The sequence below is a fragment of the Amblyomma maculatum genome, chromosome 4 (genome assembly GCF_055883805.1).
Source record: "Amblyomma maculatum isolate TAMU_Amacu chromosome 4, ASM5588380v1, whole genome shotgun sequence".
NCBI classification, from domain to species: domain Eukaryota; kingdom Metazoa; phylum Arthropoda; class Arachnida; order Ixodida; family Ixodidae; genus Amblyomma; species Amblyomma maculatum.
The window spans coordinates 9,885,135-9,906,262 of record NC_139347.1 but is presented as its reverse complement, the minus strand read 5'-3'; the positions used below and the strand labels follow the sequence as shown (position 1 = coordinate 9,906,262).

Sequence of the window (21,128 nt, the reverse complement as noted above, 5' to 3'; positions counted from 1 at the left end):
GGAAGCTGTGACAGATTTTCTGTTCTTGGGCGCCAAGATTACCTCGGAAGGAGACTGCAGCCATGAAATTAGGAGACGCCTGCTTCTGGGAAAGAGAGCAATGGTTAGCCTTGACCGCCTAGTAAAGAGCAGAGACATTAGTCTGCCAACCAAGATCCGTATAACCCGTGCTATGGTCTTTCCAGTTGTGATGTATGGATGCGAGAGTTGGACTGTGAAAAAGGCTGACCGCCGAAGAATTGACGCGTTTGAATTGTGGTGCTGGCGAAGACTCTTAAGAGTTCCTTGGACTGCCAGAAGATCAAATCAGTCGATATTGTCGACCATAAACCCTGACTGCTCATTGGAGGGTCAAATTCTAAAGTTAAAGCTCAGCTACTTTGGTCATCTGATGAGAAGAGAGGAGTCGCTGGAGAAAGATTTGATGGTGGGAAAGGTTGAGGGTCGCCGGAGAAGGGGTAGGCAGCGAACGCGATGGTTAGATGGCATTCTCGAGGCATTGCAGATGAAGCTATGTGATGTTAAGAAGATAGTGAGAGACCGGAAAGCGTGGCGTCACATGGTCCATAGGGTCACGAAGAGTCGGACACGACTGAACGCCTGAACTGACTGACTGAGTGGACATCTGACGCATGCACACAAACAACAAAACAAAGAAGAAACTATTGAGGAAGCTGGTGGACAAAGCCGTCCTCTGCACTCCTCTTCTAGTAAATAGGCTTCCTCGCGTCCTTCGGTTCCTCTTTCATTGATTGATGCATGTCACGCACGCTATGCAGCCTTTCAGCACGCGCGCGACTTTTTGTGGACGTAGCGCAGGCTGAGCTCATGGGCAGCGCTGTTCTCACCGGTTTTTACTCTTTCTTTCCCAGGCGTGCTGCGCCGGTGAGAGACCGCGTACGCTTTTTACAACAGAAGCCTACGCTGCTAGAAGAAAAAATAACGAGCATATGTAAAAGAACTCTGTACCTGTTTGCTCACAAGCGGCATAGCCGCCAGCTGAATGTGCACTGCATCATCAAGTATGAAAGGAAAAATCGCTGATTGTTGCGCCAGCACTTCCTTTCCCCCAGGTGCTTTCAGCACAGCTGTAGCCCCATAAGTGGACTTATGGGCAGGTTTCCTGCATATGGAAGTGCACGGGGCACATGATTCATTAGAGTGCAATGAAAAATAGGAGTGCGCAATAAGCGTTGAATTGCACCTTTATCGGGCGAGCAGGCGAACATCATTTTGATTAAATTATTTCTGCTCCGAAATAAACTGTTTTTGCTACTACTACTACTACTTCGAAAGTGCGCCTTGCCACATGTCATATGTCAAGGTTTAGAACAAAAAAAAAAAAAAAATGGTACGAATTACTTTTTGCAGCTGTATCTACACGATGGCTATCTGGAATAGGGTGCCTTCGTTATTACTTGACATATGAACGCCTAAACGTAGAAGGGATTCTGCGAAAGTTCACATTGCGCTGGGTGCGCGAACAACCGGCATGGCACTTCCATATTGCATGCAGTCCTTAAATGTTGCCCATAAAAATGTGGTATCAATGTATAAATGAGCTGCACGCGAGTCAGATGTGTCACAAACGTGTCGCAATGAATTCATGCGGGTTCAAACGTGTCACAAAAGTGCGTCGGTTAAATTATTGTATGCTTTATAACAGTTAATAAGTTAAGCAAATGCGTCTAGTACGAATATAATATGTATAACACACCTAAACTGATACGAGACACACGTGAGCTCACATCAACTCAGTTGCGTCTCATATCGACCCATTTCTGTCTCACATGAAACACAGCGACTCATGAGTGCATCGTATTAGGCTCGTGCGTGTTTCGTAATACACTCGGAAAAAATAAAGCCAGTAACAAGCCATTCTGTAACATAACAGATCGAATTTCGCGCACTAATTGTTCGCTTCCCCTCTTTCTAGCTAGCCGAAATAGCTATCTGGAGCCTCATTATATCATCATCATTATCATCAGCCTGACTATACCCACTGCAGGGCGAAGGCCTCGCTCATATTTCTCCAATTAACCCAGCTCTGTGCTAGCGGCATCCACTTGACCCCTGCGAACTTCTTAACCTCATCCGCCCACCTAACTTTCTGCCGCCCCCTGCTACGCTTTCCGTCCCTTGGAATCCTGTTTGTTACCCTAAGCGACCATCGCATATCCTTTCTTCGGACTACATGTCCTGCCCAGGCCCATTTCTTCTTCCTAATTTCCACTAGAAAATCAGTAATGTGAGTTATTTCTCTGACCCACTCTGCACGCTTCCTATCTCTTAATGTTACCCCTACCATTTTTCGTTCCATAGCCCTCTGAGTCGTCCTCAACTTACGTAGAACCCTCTTGGTTAGCCTCCCCGTTTCAGCCCCATAGGTGAGTATAGGTAAGATGCAACTGTTGCATACTTTCCTCTTGAGCGATACCGGCGAGCTGCTAGTCATAATCTGCGAGTGCTTACCAAATGCGCTCCATCCCAATTTTATTCTTCTTGTTATTCCCTTTTCATGGTCCGGATTTGCGGTTACTACCTGTCCTAAGTAGACATATTCGCCTGCCACTTCCAGTGTTTCGCTACCTTACGTAAACTGCTGTTCCTTCCCGAGGCTGTTGAACATTACCTTAGTCTTCAGCATATTGATTTTTAAGCCTACCTTTCTACTTTTCCTGTCTAGGTCATCAACCATTATTTGCAGTTCATCCCCCGAGTTACTTAGCAAGACAATGTCATCAGCAAATCGCAAATTACTGAGGTATTCTCCATCTACCCTTATCCCTAACTGCTCCCATTCCAAGTCTCTGAATACTTCCTCTAAGCAAGCTGTGAATAGTACTGAGGAGATCGTGTCTCCTTGCCTAACACCTTTCTTTATGGGAATTTTGTTACTTTCTTTATGCAGAGCTATGGTTGCTGTGCAGCCACTATATATATCTTCCAGCACTTTGACGTGCGGCTCGTCTACCCCCTGATTTCGCAATGCCTGCATCACCGCCGAGGTTTCAACTGAGTCAAATGCTGGTTGACCTGGTTGATGGTATGGATATGATCGATAGTAGAGTACCGTTTCCGAAAACCTGCTTGATCCTTTGCTTGATTGCAGTCTAAGGTTGTCCTGATTCTATTAGCGATTACCTTAGTAAATACCTTATACGTAACAGACAGTAAGCTGATTGGTCTGTAATTTTTAAGGTCCTTAGCGTCCCCTTTCTTATGAATGAGGATAATGTTTACATTTTGTCATGGTTCTGGTACCGTCGATGACACCAGGCACTGCGTATACAGGGTGGCCAGTTTTTCTAGCACGATATCCCCCCCCCCCCCTCCCCCGTCCTTTAACAAATCTGTAGTTATCTGATCCTCTCCAGCTGATTCCCCCCTTTCCATAGTTTCTAATGCTTTCTTGACCTCGTCCTTCGTCACTGGGGGAATGTCCGGCTGTTTTTCCCTACCGCCAATCTCATTATGGTCCTGACTACTTTGGCTACTGTAAAGCTCTGTACAGAACTCCTCGGATACTTTGACTATCTTGTCCATATTCGTGATGAATATGAACAAGATAGATGGACAAGATCATGAGAGGTTGCGGCTAATTACTGCACCAGGGTGGCCAACTCCTGTTCTGGTGAGGAAGTGCGTTGCCAGAGGTGTTCACCGGCATCAGGTCGCACCCCAAACCTGTTTATGCAATTCCATAGACACGTGGAGTTACATTTTTTTATGCTTCCTTAAATTGAATGATAGACATTTCTTAATTTACAATTCTTTTTATAGCGCAGCCTTTCTTTCCGAGCATAACCACGTATTACACGGGAGACGTATGGCACATACGTACACACGTTCATGTACATACATGTAGGTGTTACACACGTAAGCACGTATACGGCGTATGTGGACATGTATGACGTACAAGCAAGCTTGAATGACGCGATTGTTGATGGCGTGTGTTCAGAAGCGGCAATGCATGTGGCAGGTGCCCGGGCAAATATATCCCGCACCTCAGGTGTTTTATTTAAGAAATACTGCAGGCATATTACATGCCCAAGCAGGAGAGGTTGTTTACATCAGATGTCATGCAGTTCGAAAACAATAAAACAAGGAATTTTACACAGCGATGAACTGATGGTGTGCTTCCATCCTGGGCTATGGAAAAACAAGAACGGGGCCTTTCCGATAGCGAAGCGTGGAAAATTTCGGGTAATTTTTCCATTTATGGCTTTTGCTCTGAAGAAAAGTGACGTTCTTTTATTATATGTAGATTACATATCGGCGCTTGTTTGACTCGGAAGTCGGTTCGCACTGCCAGAAAAATTTCGGTTGTTAGTTCTGCCCTTGTCATGCATTATTATCTGCTGCGTGTTCTTTGGCTCGTTTGAAACCTTTTGAACATACCGTCGCAAACGGTTTACACCCAATGACCGCATGTGTACGGGGAACGTAAGAAACATGAATACGGGGCTTTTTCTATAGAGTCTGGGTTCGTTTTTCTACTGCATGAATTCATCGCTGACTTCTGGAGAAAAGTGTTCACAGTTACTATTTGAGGTCAACATTCACGTCAGTATATATCCCAGGTTTCAGGACTAGACATACTTAAAGTACGATTTCGTCTGTTACTTATTAATCTCGTTCTCCGGTCCTAGTCGTCTTCTTTCTCTCTCTAGCCCACTCATCTGGAGTAATGCCGCTTTCATTGTTAGCATGATAAATATTTGTGAAGCGGGCGTAGCTAATAATTTTTATCGTCATTTATTTTTTGATTCTTTTAATATACTCATTCTTTCATTGCTTCTTTATTCTGACGCAGTAAAACATGTCAGCATTGTTTTCTTTTTAACTCGACTCCTGATTGTCGCCCACTTTCTTATTGCTCCTGTAGCATTGCAGTGGACGAAAAATCGTTACATTTTCCTTCGAGCAGCGCTTCGGCGGATGTAGCTCTCAACAGGCAATCGCGCACATCGCTTCTCCAGACGGCGCGCCCGATGCGATCGTGTCCGCGTACAGGAACCAAAACAATTCGTTGGTCGCTTAACTGTGCGTAGTCCCCGTATACACCTCGTTATGGTATGCACGCAGTTTGGTCTTCCTGGTCCTCCACCAAAGCAGTAATGCCCTGGCGCAGACAGTCATATGACGCTTGCGTAAAGGCCGGCGTACAGCTTTATGCTGCCCGACAGCTCGCAAGTATCTCGCCTGATAGTCACTGACTGTGTGCGACTCGCGAGGTGTAGGGCGGCTGTGAACCCTGGCACTGCGGTTTCTCAACGCGCGCAAAGTGATGGCTCCTGTGCAAGCGTAGCCTCAATGTTGTTGATGGATGTGTCTTGAATTTTTCCTCGGATTATCGGCGAAATGTCCGGAGACCGCCGTTGTGGTTCCAGCGCGCGTGCGGTGTTCAGCTGTGGCACACGCTCGTGGGATGAGTAAAGATAATGCAACAGTCAGTTGGTTGACGATGGCTGATCATTATGATGATCCTGATGATTATGATGACCTCGTGTCTCGCCTCCAAAATAGTGATAAATTTCGCCCATGTGCTTTGTTGATTCAGCAGCTCCGACTGCATTTCACTCAAAGGCAAAAGTTTCCGCCTGAGAAATCTAGATAATCGACATCGATTCGCTGCGGTTCTCCTCATAGGCCACAGCGACGTTTGTGTCGTGAGATTATGGACATAATTAAGGAAATAATGAAGCGCATAGTAAGGAATAGACCCCAATTCTATGATTCAAACGTAGAAAATAGTCGTGCATTTAAGTTCAGGTGCACTGTTGTACCGTATAGGCCTTCTCCAGTTATGACTTAAACTCTTAAAAACTGTGAAAACATTCATGGGTTGCATGGGATATACGCGCACGCGGCAGTCGTGGGGAGATGCTGTGTCTTAAAATATTTTAACCTCCCCAAAGATATTGTCTCTGCCCAGGCGGCGTACTTGGTATTAGCGTTTCCGTTGCCGTGTGTACACGCGTTAATTAACTACGTGGGATGCTAATCGTTAGATGAAGCGATCGGGTGGAATCGCGAAATCGAGCAGTTGCCTTGAAAGGGTTGGAGATATCGCGATGCTGTCCAGCGCGAAGTACGTGCCGTAGTGTTATTATTTTAGGCTCGAAGGACAAAAAAATAATACACATAATAAATAAATAAATAAATAAATAAATAAATAAATAAATAAATAAATAAATAAATAAATAAATAAATAAATAAATAAATAAATAAATAAATAAATAAATACCGTATAAAAACATATTTCCTACAATAGTCTCATCTTGGGACAAATTGCGCTGTTAGTATGCGCTATCTGCGGGCTTCATTTCGAGCGTGAGCGGACGAGTACAAGAAACAAGAGAAAGGGAAGCAAATATCTGCATAGTAAAGACACATTTCTTATTCGTGGCTAGGGCTTACGTTTTTGCGCCAGCTTGTCTCGTATGTTTCGACACGCTTGGCTGCTGCGGTAATTCGTACGTTTATTATTATTATTATTTTTTTTTTTTTTATGGGGCTAGCGGTGGAAGTCTGCCTGTGCCGTACAACATACTATAAATGCTATAGTGGGATGAGTACAAAATGGAAGCCATGTACATGATAAGCAAAGGTAGCATAATATGTGAGCAATAATCACCTGTCAGACGACGCAGAAGAGAGAAAAAAAATGAGAATGGTTCAACGCTGCTGAACCGACTATGGAGCGAGAGTATTCGATGCGGGTGACCGAACGTTCTTCTTCGTCTTCTTCTTCGTTTTCTTCTTCGTCGTCTTCTCATCATCGAGGAGCAGGGGGGTCCACGGGCCACGGACCACGGGACGAGCGGTTAGACCTGGCGTAGTATTGCCTTCGCAATAAAAAAACGTGAATTCCGAGTGAATGAATTCGCAAAAATAGAGTGATTTGCGACATGTGCTTTCTCTGCGTTTGGTTAAGCGACTTGTTATATGCACATATTACTGCGCCGTAGTAGTCACGGTACTTCGGTGCGATAGATGGATGGAATTATTGAAAAGAAAGGCAGAGAAGTCGGCCGGAATAACTCAAATCTGGGCCTGCTACTCTGCACTGGGGAAGCGGTAGGAGAGAAGAAAAAAGATCATGATGGGTGACGACGTGGGAGAAGGCATACGAAATACATATACAGGCCCAGTAGCTTGCTTTACAAGCGCGAATCAAGTCCGCTGGCGCACAAAAAATGACGAAGAGCACGCACTGCCTGGACTGTGCGACTATGCGAGTCTGCTTCACACGTTATGCAATAGCACTGAAAGAGCCACCGATGCGTTTCTTGTTTCGTTACGTTTCCCTCCTTTTCTCACTAGCCATCTTCGCTATGCTATTTTTTAATCGCCTCACGAACGCGTTGCAAACGTACGACTCCCATCTCTCCCGTCATAATAGTAAAGAAAAAATTATACCAGACAATAATAATAATAATAGAAAAATGTACGAATGTCCAACGCTTTCCTCACGAAGGCATGACAATGTATTAGCTATTCGCCTTGAGCGCGCATTCATTACTTGGTTACTCCAGGGGCGGTAAGGCGTACACATTTGTCTCGGCGGCCGTATGGAGATATTAAGAACGGCAGTTAGGATGACAGTTCTACGCGCTCGAACACAGTTATGAATCGGCGAATTCTGGTCCTCTGCCAGAATGCATTCGCTGACCGCATATCCTACTTGCGTGACACATCGGACAAAAGAGTGAAGTGCGTGACAAGCGAGGACGACGAATGTGGGGTGCTCGATATCATTTCTTTAATTCAATATTTGGCCGCTAGGCAGAACGAGAGCAGGATTTGGGAGTATGTCAGAAGAATATGTGTAGACGGGTCTCACTTAAAAATTCGCAAACGTTCCAGCGAGTATCGCGTGCCCACTTGTTGTAGTCGCATGTAGTCAGTATGAAAAAAAAAAAAAAAAAAAAAAAAGCTGCTGTCAAGGAATGAATGGCTTGGTTTTGTTTGGTTTGTAGGATTTCACCGGCTCGGGATATGAGGAACGCCGTTGCGGAAGGCTTCGAAAATCTGTCCACTTGGAGTTCTCTAACGTGCGCTGACATCGCACAAATAGGCGGGCGCGTTTCACCTCCATCGAAAAACGGCCGCAGGATTTCGATCCCGCGTCCTTGGATTCAGCAGTCGAGCGTCCCACTGAGCCACCGTGGTGTGCGAGTGAATGAATGAATTTGTTATTTTCATAGGGCCCGAAGCTCATTAATGTAAGTAAAGGTAGAAGGGGGTTACGTGTGGGCGCTCTTCATTGTACGGAACATCGTTGCACCTCACTACACACCAAGCTATGAGGTGGAGCTTGCATGCACGAGCGAATTTCTCGCGTGTTGCGGAGATTAGTTCGGTTAAGAGAGACATCGTCACTAGCACCTAAGCTGCAGCTCTGCAGTACTTCGCATACTCCTTGTGCAATTGCTACGCAGTTACTCTCTGCTAAAAGTCCACATTGTTGAGTTTAGATGGCCATCTAGCTCAATGCTTTATAAAGCTGACCAAATTGAGTGTTCACGCCACATTTTGTGCAATATTGAACAGTTAAATACCATAGCATTTCAGCTTAGTGTGGCGCCGTTAAATTTCACTGCCCGTCAATATTCCTCACTGGGCGTGTTTCGTATCCAAAAGAGTTCTTTGTCCATTTGCACTGCATTTCCGCACCCTTAAAAAAAGTTTGTTGTTCATCCGTGCGATATTTCGAGACGATTAAAGATATTTTTTCTGATTTTAAGAGATTTACTTTCCTCCCCGTACACTAACTATATCCCTTAAGATTAGAGTTTATTGCCTTGTCCATACCATTACAACAGTTCCTTGTTCGTTTTTACCGTGCGCAGGTGGTGAAGGCATTCCTGCCGGACATGATGGCTGCCAACCATGGCCACATCGTGTCTATCGCCTCTCTGGCTGGCTTGGGCGGTGTGTGCCGGCTCACGGACTATTGTGGTTCCAAGTTCGCCGCAGTGGGCTTTCAGGAAGCGCTGGCTATGGAGATGGCCACCGAGGGCTACACAGGCATCCGCTTCACCACTGTGTGCCCCTTCTTCATCAACACGGGCATGTTCGCCGGTGTCGAACCGGGCGTGTTCGGCTTCCTGCGACCTGAGGACGTGGCCGACGAAACCATCGAGGCCGTGCTCAGGGACAAGCCGCTCCTCATCATGCCCACAGCCTTCTACACGCTCGTCGCGCTCAAGACGTGAGTAGCGCCGCGGAAACACTTGCCTGCCTCCTCTTGTTTCTTTTTTTTTTTTATTAATTTGCTTTCATCATTTCGTGTATGAGGTTGAAGCACTTCAGTCTGAAGTTACTTCAATGTGGTAACCACTTACAGGAAATGATTGTATGAGGTAGTGACTGGTATTTATTTGTGACTGTACCCGTTATGACTCTGTTGTATTTTTCGGGTGAGTATTCAGTGCAAGCTCTTCCCTAAAAAAGCAACTGCAAGAAAAAATAAATCTCCATAAACACAAGCACTTCCGTTTGACATAGTGGCGTCTGAAGTTCGGCAACACGGTGACATGCAGCTGAATATTGTTGAAGGTGTGGTGCGACGACTGTGTGAACTTGTTTAAACTGAGAGAAAATTCGGAAAAATGGGGTTTTTTATTCCACGGCCTTATTTCTTGCAGGGAAAAAGGTTTTGATACAAAGCGGGTGCTGGCTTTAGTGCGACCTGTTTTAGGTATACTCGTTAGCAAAGAAGACCTTGCCATTAGCATACCATATCCAAGAAAAAATGTTCGACAAAGCGCGAGTTTTCTAGCGAGCGAGTAAAATGGCGCGAAAGCACGGGTCTGAAAGGAACAAAGGTACAAACAAGGTATTCGGGAGATACCGGGTTCGATCCCTGGTGCCGCCTAGTACCCACCTGTTTCCAATGGATGTAAGCTTTCCTCGCCTGTGCTGGGCTCTTCTGAGGTGAAATTCTTGTGAAAAAGGGGCCATGGACCAAAAATGTTGGTCCATGCCCCCCCCCCCCCCCTCCTAAAAAAAAAATCCACATAATGGGCTTCTGCCGCACGAGGCGGACTTGTGGTTGTCCGACGGCGGAACAAATCACAAACAAGGCGTCTTGTTTGTACCTGTGTGTTCCTTTCAGTCCCGTGTCTCTCCCGCAGTTTTATTCGTTCGCTTCAAATGAACCCATTAGCCCGTCAGAGCGCTTTACTACGAGATTTTTCCATATCTTTGGTTTTTCAGTGCGCGCTGAAATTTTAGCAAGCGCACATATAATTGATTGTGTACTTGCAATAGTTCTGAAGACAATATCAGCAGATGTGCACCGCTAATAGCATCGCTACTTAAAAGGTTAAACTACAAAAGAAATGACGAGTATTAGAGGGCGCAGACGCCCCTCGTCCGTACGCGCCCTAGAGGGCGCAGACGCCTCTCGTCCCTACGCGCCCTTTCGATTAGGTACCATTTTCCCGGTAACTCGTCTTCCTGTTATTCAGCTCTGAAAAGGGCCGAGAGGTGACCCTTTTGGATGCTTTGGGTCTGATTTAGCAGAGACCAAAGCCAACCATCAGATTATTAGATTATTAGTCAAGTGTTTGGAAGTTGAGTAATGTGTGTGTGAACGCTTTTCCGGCTTGTTGAGCCGAGTGGTTGTAGATTGAGTAGTTGTTGGCTTCGTGTTGGCTATTGCACCAGCGAGGCTCAAAATCCACAGAGCCCAGCAAGCAGGGCCAAATCTAGGCCGGGAGGGACCGCCAAGCGTTAGTGCCCGTCACTATAGCTGAGGCGTGAAAATAGGGTCGCGTTGGCCTCGCGAAGCAGCATACGCCCTAGAGACACATGTAATGCGGAGAAAACGCCATGTTGCGACTCAGAGCTCTCTTAACCCCCGCTAAAAGTTTACGTTACCTAGGCTATTTCAGTTTTTCAAAGCTATCTGCCCTTTAACTCCGACCGTTCTTAGTAACAGTAGCCGTCACGAAAGCTGGGCGCGTTTGTTCATACGTTTTGCGCTTTGTGGCTCGTACAAACGCCTGCCGGTTTTTCGGATTTCAGCGATTTCGCTTTACTTTACTCTTAGCCAAAAGGTCCTTCTTACTCACCATTCCTTTACTCAGGTGCTTCTGATAGCAGATACCGGGGCTGGCAAACATACTTTTACTTCCGCTTTTTTAATGTTTATTTTGAATAAAAGAACCATTTACTACTACTACTACTACTACTACTACTGTTACTAATTACTACTATTACTTACTACTGCTACTACTTTAAATGTTAGCGGGGTGTGTGTGTGTGTGTGAACAACTTTTATTTCCACCAGAATGGAGGCCCCCTACTCCCCGCCCCCTGCTCGCAGGCCCAGGGAACGGGGGCCGGGACCTCCGCGATTAGAGGCAGGCAAAGAGGTCTTGGTTCCTTGCGGCCTCTTCCGCCAGGCGGATGGCTTGTTTCTGCAGAGTTGGGTCCTCGCTCCGCTGAAGGGTTTCCCAGGCTTCTCTACTAAGTATTTTTGACTTAGCCCCCGGGAAGCTAGCGCATTCACAAATTACGTGGTTGAGGGTCCCTCTCCCCCACATTGCTTGCATTTATCGTCCTGTCGCTCATCTTTCTGGACGTGATAGGCCCATACCAGGTGGATGTAAATCCCTGCCGGTAGACGCCGCAATGCGGTCGCCTTTTTGTTGTTCAGACGCTTATCTGGTGGTGGCACCAGTTTTATGCTTTGTCTATAATTTTCGACTATTTTTGTGTAATTTAATAGACGTTCGTCCATGTTCTGGCATCAGGCGGCTCCACGGTTACCCGGAAGTAGAGATCTCGGGCTAACTCGTGTGCCGCCTTGCTACCAGGAACAGACGCGTGCGCTGGAGTCCATATTAAGCTGACTTTTCTATTCTGCTGTTTTCCGATCAGGTTTCGCACCGCTTCTGGTGCGATCCTGCCCTTTGCGTAATTGTAGATGGCTGTTTTGTGGTCACTAATTATGAGTTTTGCTTTCGTTCGTACGCAAGCGAGCGCTATCGCAGCTTCTTCAGCTGTTTTGGAGTTGCGGCTTCTGATAGTGGCTGCCGATACTGGGGCGCCTTGGCCGTCGACTACCGAGGCTACCGCCGCATCCGACTTCCGACTAGCCGCATCAACGTATGCAACTGCCTTGCTGTCCAGTGGCTCGAAGCGCTTTTTGAGTGCTTCTGCTCTCTTTTGTCTCCTTTCCTCGTTGTATATGGGGTGCATGTGTCGCGGAAGAGGGGAGATGGTTAGCTTATCTCGGTATCACTGTGGGATGCTCGACTTTGGTTGCATCCCTCTGTCTGTCTGCAGGCCTACCATATTTAAAATGGCTCTCCCTGTTGTTGTCTAGCTTAGCCTTTCGAGTTGCGACACTATGACTAGTTCTGCTATTTCTTCCCACGTATTGTGTACCCCCATAGCGAGCAGCATCTCTGTGGATGTACTTATTGGTAGGCCCAGGGCCCTCTTTATGCATCGTCTAATGAGTGCTTCTAATTTTCTTTTTTTCCTCTGCTGTAAGGTCTAAATACGGCGTAGAGTAGCCTATGCGGCTGATGACATATGCCTGCAAAAGTCTGATCAAGCTCCTTTCTTTTAAGCCTCGGCTCTTCAATGTTATTTTCCTGAATATGCCTAGGATTTGTGTGGCGTAGCCTTCCAGTTTCTTTAGTATTCCGTCGTTGTATCCATTCTCTTGAATGTATAGCCCTAGGATTCGTATTTGATCAACCTTTGGTACGGACATATTCCTTTCACTTTGATATCGAATTCTCCGATTTGCTTACACCTCAATGATTTTGCGTTGTAGACTAGTAGTTCTGAGTTCTGCGGTGAACACGAAAGCCCCCTACTAGCCGCGTAGTCCACTACTGTGTCTGCCGCTGTATGCAGTCATCTCTCTATGCTCGCATCACTCCCTTGGTTTATCCAGAGATTGCTGTCGTCCGCGTACGTGCTAAATTTGAGCCCCTCAATGTTGTTCAGCGCTTTTGGGAGACCCCTCGTCGCCACGTTGAAGAGGAATGGGGACCCTGCGGTGTGCCCCTGCTTCGTAGCTGCAATGTGGGAGACTCAATGTCTTGGAATTTAATACAGGCTGTTCTGCCTGTTAAGACGTATCTTATGTAGTTATATGTTCTGGATCCCACTCCGATCTCCTGGAGACCACTGAGAATCGCCTCATGTCTGACGTTGTCGAAGGCTTTCGTTAAATCCAGTCCCAAGATCACTTTGACGTCCCTAGATCGCGAGTCTATTATGTCGCTTTTTTAGTTGGAGCACGACATCTTGCGTGCTCAAGCCTGGTCGGAAACCAAGACACCAGTTATGAAGTCATCTCTAGAGATGATGCATTTCCAACGCGGAAACGTTTAGGTCGCGAGGAGTCGTTTGGCAGCATCGGGTGACTCGCAGAAAGAATTGGGCGAAAGATGTTGAAACTCTAAATGTCACCCATAATGACATCATTGTCTAGTTTCACTACACTGCTGCAGTGCTGTGAGGAGAAGCCTGAAAATTGTCGCAAATGTAATTGTAGATTACGTCATAACTGTATATGGTAGCGCGAAACCATTTCGTGAGCTTAATCTACAACTTTCATGTATTCTAATGCGCGCACCTCGGGAAATCGTCAAAAAAGCCTTTCAGCTTCCTTTTAAGAGAGGAGCGCGGCTACGGTTCCGTGTTGTGGAAAAGCTCCTGATCGCGGATTATCCGTTTCACGTGTTTTGAAGGGAAGGACTGCGAGAAACCTTCAAGCTTCGAAAATGTGTAGCTGTTTCTGGACGTGGAGCTCTTTTCAAAACGGTCTTTCTCATATCAGAACCTTAATCTTTTTGTGCGTATATGGACGAACAACTTAACAGTAGTGTTTCCCGCTGCCCTCTACTTTCCTGTTCATCAAGTGCTTTTCTCTGAACGACTACATATGCACAGTCATAAATGCACTCTTTCTTTTGAGCTCGCTGAATTCTAAAATACCGTTTATTCCAAATTGGGGATTAAGTGCTTTTAAAAGCTTCCTCCCAATTCGAACACAACAGTATTTTAGCATTTATTTGTCCCTTACCAAGTTTAAATTATTAAAAGAGGACTTATTTGCATTTCTTTGAGCCACTGATGTTCATTTCTTCCTTGTAGTGCTATTTCCTGTTCGTTTGTTTTTCTGTTGCTATATGTACTCTATCCGCAGTTATCCGTTATGAGAAGCAAGGTACTTATGCGATTAGCAACGCGTAGAACCGTGAAAGTTTGTGCGGCATCAATTCATGTCACGTACTGCACACCAATGCAAATGACGAGTGAGCTTATTTGAACCAGGAAGGTAACAAAGCTTTGAATTGGTGTAGGCGAGAGACGAGGCGGCGGTTTTCATCCATTCTTACTGAATACGCTCGCGTTTACTTTGGAGTCAAAACTAAGAACAACTATTAAGAAACAAGCATTCGAGGTGGACGTGCTTATATTCTACGGTAAAAAAATAAAATCTTAGGGGCTTGCCAGTAGCAGACACCGTATCTGCGCGAGCATTTTGCTTATTTTTAGAACAAGAACAACAACAATAATAACAACAACAACAACAACATCTTGGGCACCGTAGTCTTGGGTGCCATTCGATCGAGCCCGGTAGGAGCGGCCGAGGCACGTTGATGATCCGGAGATTTTTAAATGTCCTCAACATGACCCTCTCTTTTTCACTTCATTGTCCGTTTCAGTGCTGCTCATTTCTAGGAGCAAGGAAAAAAAAAATCCTTGAAATCTCAGAACGCAATGGCTATCTCGATAGGGATGTTGCTGCAGCGTTTGGATAACAAAAACGTGGATAACAAAAACGTGTACATCCATTTTTTAAGAGTTGCCCATACAGTCTGTGTTGTGGGAACAAGCAGTAATAGTTAAAATTGTGGGCCACTATATTGCAAAAGTTAGCAAGGCGGAAATGCTTTGCTTCCACGCACGACCTACCCACACTAGCTCTTGCTGCCTTGCACCCTTTTGTGCCCGCTTAAGCGCATGCTTGTATTCAAATGTGCGCTGCTGCGTGCACTACGCTTATTGCTGCGCCCGCAAAAACTGTGACGACAAAGGCTGGCTGCTACCAACAACCCACCTGCGAGAAGCTACCCCACCCTTCCCCTTGTTCCCCGTGGCGTCAGTGGCCCGACTACTCACTACGTAAGTGTTCCAGCAGTGTTTTGTTTTGTCATCCTGTGCTTGGTGCATTTTTCTGCCTTCCCTGCAATGGGAACATGGTGGCATATATTGGTTGCAACCAAATGTCGTTGCTCTGTACGGAAGGAGAACGTGCAACTAATGCGTGTGATATCTTCCACCTAGAAGCTCGCGCTGTGGAAGTTTTATAGACGGTACTGGGGTGTCGCAAATGCGAACAGGGAGCGGCATGCTACAGGTATTATGCGACAATGTTATATCGTAAGGGCGACGTTCGAGCAAACTCCGATGTTTTGTGGCGAAAATCAAGATTGATCGACGAGGTCTTCACGTCACAGTCACAAGAATTCGCGAGAGTAATTGAAAATTCCCATAACAATCATACAGTGTATAACATTTATGGCGTCATTTCAACATTCTTAATTAGTATACAGGATCATGACACCGCACGAAATTGAATAGCTTAAACTTCGGCTAAAATGGCGTTTTAAACTCAGAATGGGATTCAAACTTGATTATGACACGCAAAGAAGGCAAAATAAGTTGTGCTGGAAGAAACATCGGGTGAGATTTAAATAAAACTAAGGGTCTTGAGTCGGTATTCAGGCACGCAGCCCTCGTGTGTCTTGTGGTAAATAAACAAAAACAATAAAAACAGTGTTCGCAACTGCGGCTCATCGTCGTCACTATCGCCAGGTGAGGACAGCGCATGAGTGTCGCGATTTAAATACCGCAGTCATGTTTATTTTCAATGGTCACGATTAAGTGCTTCCTCGGACAGCTTGGTTTAACAGGACCAGTACCCCATTACAGAAAGCAGAGCTGGATGACGCGGATATAGTTGAACGCACGTTGACTGTGCTGCATGTGGAATCATGGCCATCATTTACGTGCCTGTTATTAAGGAGTCTTGCAAATGCTAGAACATTTATCTGCCGCGAACAATAACACGTCATCAAGTTACGAGGGAAAAGGTAGCCAGCTACAACAATTAAAGGATGCCAACATCTCGCATTTTGCGGTCGTTTCGTCGGCACAGCTTGTCAGAGTGCTTTACAGTTATGTCAAGATAGGTTTTTATATACTAAACGTCTGCTGCTCCCTATATCAGCAAGCAGCTTCGAATTCTCTTAACTGGCTAGCATTTTTGATTTGAAGATGAACGTAGCCGCCATCATCGCCAGGTTCCAAAGCAGGGTCGGAAGTAATACGAGACCGGCTACCAGCAAGTTATGTCGTCACGATCCTTTGGGGCTTATTGGCTGCCGTGTCACCTTTTTTTGTGTGTCTGCATGTTTCTTGTGCGCTTGCTTCTTTGTCTGTCGGTGCTGTTTTAAATTGTTCCTGCTGTGTGCTCGAATCACATAATATTTTGATGCGTTTAAACTTGCTAAGTATTTTTTTTTTTTTTTACTCTCTGTAGCTTCTGTTTTGTACCTTATGTCGACAGCAGCGATTTGCCAAGCTTGTCCGTTGATATCGAGCACTCGGAAGCGCTATAGTTGCTGCTTCTCTACTTTTGAAAAGCGCCTTGTGCGCAAAAAGAGTATTTCGAAAAAATTGTGCGCTTTGCCAAAACTGAAATGTTGTATAGCTTTGCGAAGTCAGCACCTGGAAGGAGCTAATCGGCTCGAAGGCTACATCAGTGCTGGCAACCGCCGGTTTGCTTTTTCGTCCTGCAGTTCCGTGCGGTATTCATTTTTCTCACCTACATGATACATCTGAGTATGCTACGTTTTGAGCTCAGGAGTCTATGCGGTCTCACAGCGAAAAAGAGAACTGCTTCTTAGGACTCAAGTAGGTGTGTGTGTGTGTGTGTGTGTGTGTGTGTGTGTGTGTGTGTGTGTGTGTGTGTGTGTGTGTGTGTGTGTGTGTGTGTGTGTGTGTGTGTGTGTGTGTGTGTGTGTGTGTGTGTGTGCGTGCGTGCGTGCGTGCGTGCGTGCGTGCGTGCGTGCGTGCGTGCGTGCGTGCGTGCGTGCGTGCGTGCGTGCGTGCGCGCGCGCGCTTGGGACATGTGCTGGTAGCTTTTAACGGCCCTTTGTTCAAGCAGACAACGAATGTTGGTTGGGTACATTTTATTTTGTTTAGGCCCTGTGTTATTCGTTTTACAATATCTTTGTAAGGTACCCAGCCTATTCCTGCTTTCAGTTGAACATCCTCAACTTTTTAAAACAGGTTCAAGTCTGAATTCTCGGCAGCATTGGCCGAAACTAAATGACACAGCTACAGCAACGTTGTCCGTGGGCGCTGCAGTCGGTTATATTAATACCTGAGCATATGCCGTAAGGCCATTTGTACGTTCGCCACTTGCGGTGAGTGGAGTTGTTGCCGAAGATGGCCTTCGCCGTCTTTCCGCCTGCCTCATGATATGTGGCAGCTGCTCAATACCGACGGCTTCTGGCGCGGGGCTTTCCTCTTCGGCCCGCTTTTATGCATTCTTTTTATTTTTCCCATTTGTGTCTTACTTTCATGAACGTGTCTACACCCGCTACTTAATCGCTTTCCTGGCAACGAAGGCCTCTATCGGTGTATACTTACGAAGTGGGAATTGTGGCGTTTTATAGAGGACGCTTGTCCCTATACCGCTCTCTTAGGCCAAGGCTGCAGGAGTCATACGTTTGTCAGCTTCATCGTCAAGAATGCAAACTTATCTTCAAGGGAGACTAACGCGTGGTAATTAAATAAGCTGACTGGCAAAGCTATCGTTGGAGCAGCGTTTGGCAGCCGTACGTAGCTAGTGTCACAACGAGCCAGCGCATAAAATCCCGCGTGCTGAAGCTGAGAAAGTCCACTCTAAAGCATTTGAAGATTATAATTTTCGATTCGGCCGAACAGAACTCACATGCTTCTCTGGTTCCATAAACCTTTACTCTTCAATAAAAATGACGGTGCATGGTGCAAGCCCTTGTATTTCGTTCAGCTTATTCGCAAATCACAAACCACGAGAGCTAAACCACTCAGTTTCGAGTACGTTAATTCAAGTGATGTTTCTCCTGGGACGCCTGAACAGTCTTCAAGACCACGGGGTGATATAGAATTCCGTAATTAATTCAGGCGTCTTGCTTTGCACTACAGGTCAACGTCCACTATTAAGCGCCGGATTTAAAACCAGTTAACAAATTTTAAGGAAAGACGCCATCTCTTAAACATGAAGAAGGAAATTCTGGCACCACATGGCTTATACATGTAACCGTACAAGTTACGCGATGATACACAGTGCTAGTCACGTTTCTCTTCTGACCTGCATCGGTAATATTCTGCGATTTATGAGCGGTCACTGACACTACCATAGAAGCTTCTAGTTCATTTCAAGTTCTGTATATGTTTCAACAGGCTTAGCGCTTCTAATTAGACAAAATAAAGCTGCATTGTAGCCTCATTGCCGGCGGATCTGCCGCTTATCGACGCCTCATCAAGACGAGTGCACAAGATCCAGTTTTTCTCTAGGAATTCATTGTGCTTTCCTCGAAGTTTATAGGTCGGCAGGGTTTCTCCACTGTTGGGAGGCATTATAATGGCAGGAAAACGTGACTGGGAACAGGTTGAACCTCGTCTGCAGTAAGGGTGTCAACCAACCTGTGTTCTCTTAGAGGCGTGATTTTTTTTTTTTTTTTTGCACTGGCGGGTGCAATTGAGCCCATCGGCTTGTGATCAAGTACACGCACATCGTGGCGTCCCACACGCGAGCTGTACCTTCTCCAAACAGAGACAGGTTATAGGATGGCGTGGCGTCGCTCGACTTAGCTGAACCACAGCTGCGCTGACAAGAGGATACGCTTCGGCTAATCATCATTCACAGTCAACTTCTCTCTTTGATATAGACAGCTGAAACGACAATCACGGCTCTAGCGCAGCTTCTCTGCGATCTGCAGCTGCTTTGACGGCGCCGCAACAGGCTGCAGAAACGGCCTCTGTTTCATGAAAAACGATTTGGGCCAAACTCGGGCATATAATATTCTGCAACCCTAGGGGAAGTTTTAAAACTGAAACTCCCTGACGCCGAAATGTTTAGTACAGTTGGTTTCGGTCAGAAAAAAAAGGACATTTTCTTTTTCATAATCCTGACTATGGATTCGGATCAGCACCAGATGAATACAGAGCGGCTTCACTTCCCGGGGATTTTAATGAGAGGCTAAAGATTCGGTAGAGTTAGGGTCGCGAAATGATAAAAAACAATAAAAAGGACTGAGGCATGAGTGCGGTTTCTGATGATAATCTAACTTTAAGGCTTTATATATATATGTATATATATAAATATGTCAACGTCCAGGATGTCCTATCTGCAAGTCACCAGATCACGAGGCAGATATTCACCACTTGTTGTGGGTTTGCCCGGCACTGAAGCCGACGAGAATTCGGCACCTGACGGCCGTGGGCCTTTCGTCGAACAACTCATCTTCATATATTGCATGGACGCAAGGGCCTTATCATCGCTCTCTGTTGAACTTTATTAGATCGGCTAACCTTTTTCCTTTCATTAAATACCCCCTTTATTTTCTACATATTCCATTATGCCCTGAGGCAAAAAACAACGTTATTTAAAAACAAAAAATATCTTCCTTTGTCATGAAGGAAAACGCACGAAACGATTGAACGACATATAAAAATCGCGATGTGGTATGTCTTCTTTCAAGCTCTACAGCATTGTGATTTAAAAATGAGACATAATTTTAGACCTCCTGGAGTTAATCTGCAAATTTAAACTGCTGGCGGGAAGTGATCGCTCAGAGTATTACCTCAATAATCTGTTGTCGTGTGCAGATCATTCAGATGTCTAGCTGCCCGGCTGGTTTTTATCACACGAGCGTGAGCTCGAGCCGCTTAAATTGCGCATCCCCCGGAAGAGACCATATATACAGATCAGTGACCAAGGCTCGCACATTCCATTTTGTTTTTATTGTAAACATTATTCTAATTTTTCGCCATCTACAGCCAGCAGCTTTTGGTACTGGATCCGGCGGGGGACATTGTTGTTATTGCTGCTGTCAGTCGTCACCTCGCAGGTCGCGATTTATATTATTCTGAGAGAGAAATAATGAAAAACGAGGCGGTGCAGATTGCGGCCAGTCTACAATGATGTTACTTCAGTCAAGTTTCATGCGAAACATACCAATGACAAAAAATGTCGCTTTGTACCACGCTTGCATTTGTGCACGCGCAGGTCACCTAGGGCCCTGTATCGGACAGTGCGAGCTGAGACAAGCACAGGAGACCAAGAAACAGACTAACGCAACGATGACTGTCAACTGAAGAATCATTTCCGTGCACTGAGTTATAAATACATAGATGTCGCTGGTGTAGAAAGACACACAACGTGTCTGCGCAGAACAAAAAAAAAAAAAAAGAAAAAGAGAGAAAAACACGACAACAACAACAACAACAGAGACGGTCGGAAAAAATTACAAAAGGTTATCAGTTCCGCAGAAGTGACAGCTCTTTTGTAGCAGCGCTATAGCAAAAGAGCACTGGCAAATACATTTCCCTACTTTTATCTTGACTGCCTCGATTATTTCCAATGCGTTGTTGCCTCGTTTCGCTTTTTTGTTTCCTTTGCATTGAAGGTATTGAAGGAGGTAAATTCGCTCCTTCATTAGCACTGATAAAAAAAAGCTGTCACTTCTTTTTTTTTTTTTTCCGAGTGCTTCTGTTGCTTTCTGTCGCCTTTTTTCTTTATGCGTTGTGTGTTTTCAGCCCAGCGTCATCTATGTATTTATAACTTAGTTTCACGGAAATAAATCTTAAGCTGATAGTGCTTTGCTCGTCTGGTTCCCGTCTTTTGCGTTTTTCTCTGTTAGCGCTGTTCAATACGGGTTAGTTAACCAACTAGCCCACCAAATCGTTTCAGCACAAGGAGGGAGGGGAGGGGGGGGGGGGGGGTAGGGGGGCTTATTCTGGACTCATTGGCGATGCGCCGCGCCTACGGCACACTCGAAGCGTGTATCCACTATCGGCAGAGATGG

The 21,128-nt window shown here is 45.7% G+C and overlaps 1 protein-coding gene across 2 annotated transcripts in view; it reads left to right on the top strand.

Moving 5' to 3' along the window:
* The window catches only part of LOC146190269 (epidermal retinol dehydrogenase 2-like), a 98,024-nt gene that overhangs the window by 55,342 nt on the left and 21,554 nt on the right, over positions 1–21,128 (top strand). For both annotated transcript variants that reach the window (XM_084600721.1, XM_084600722.1), the window contains exon 2: positions 8,859–9,220. In XM_084600721.1, the coding sequence (XP_084456847.1) occupies positions 8,859–9,220 (362 nt within the window). The remainder of the gene's footprint in view (positions 1–8,858; positions 9,221–21,128) is intronic.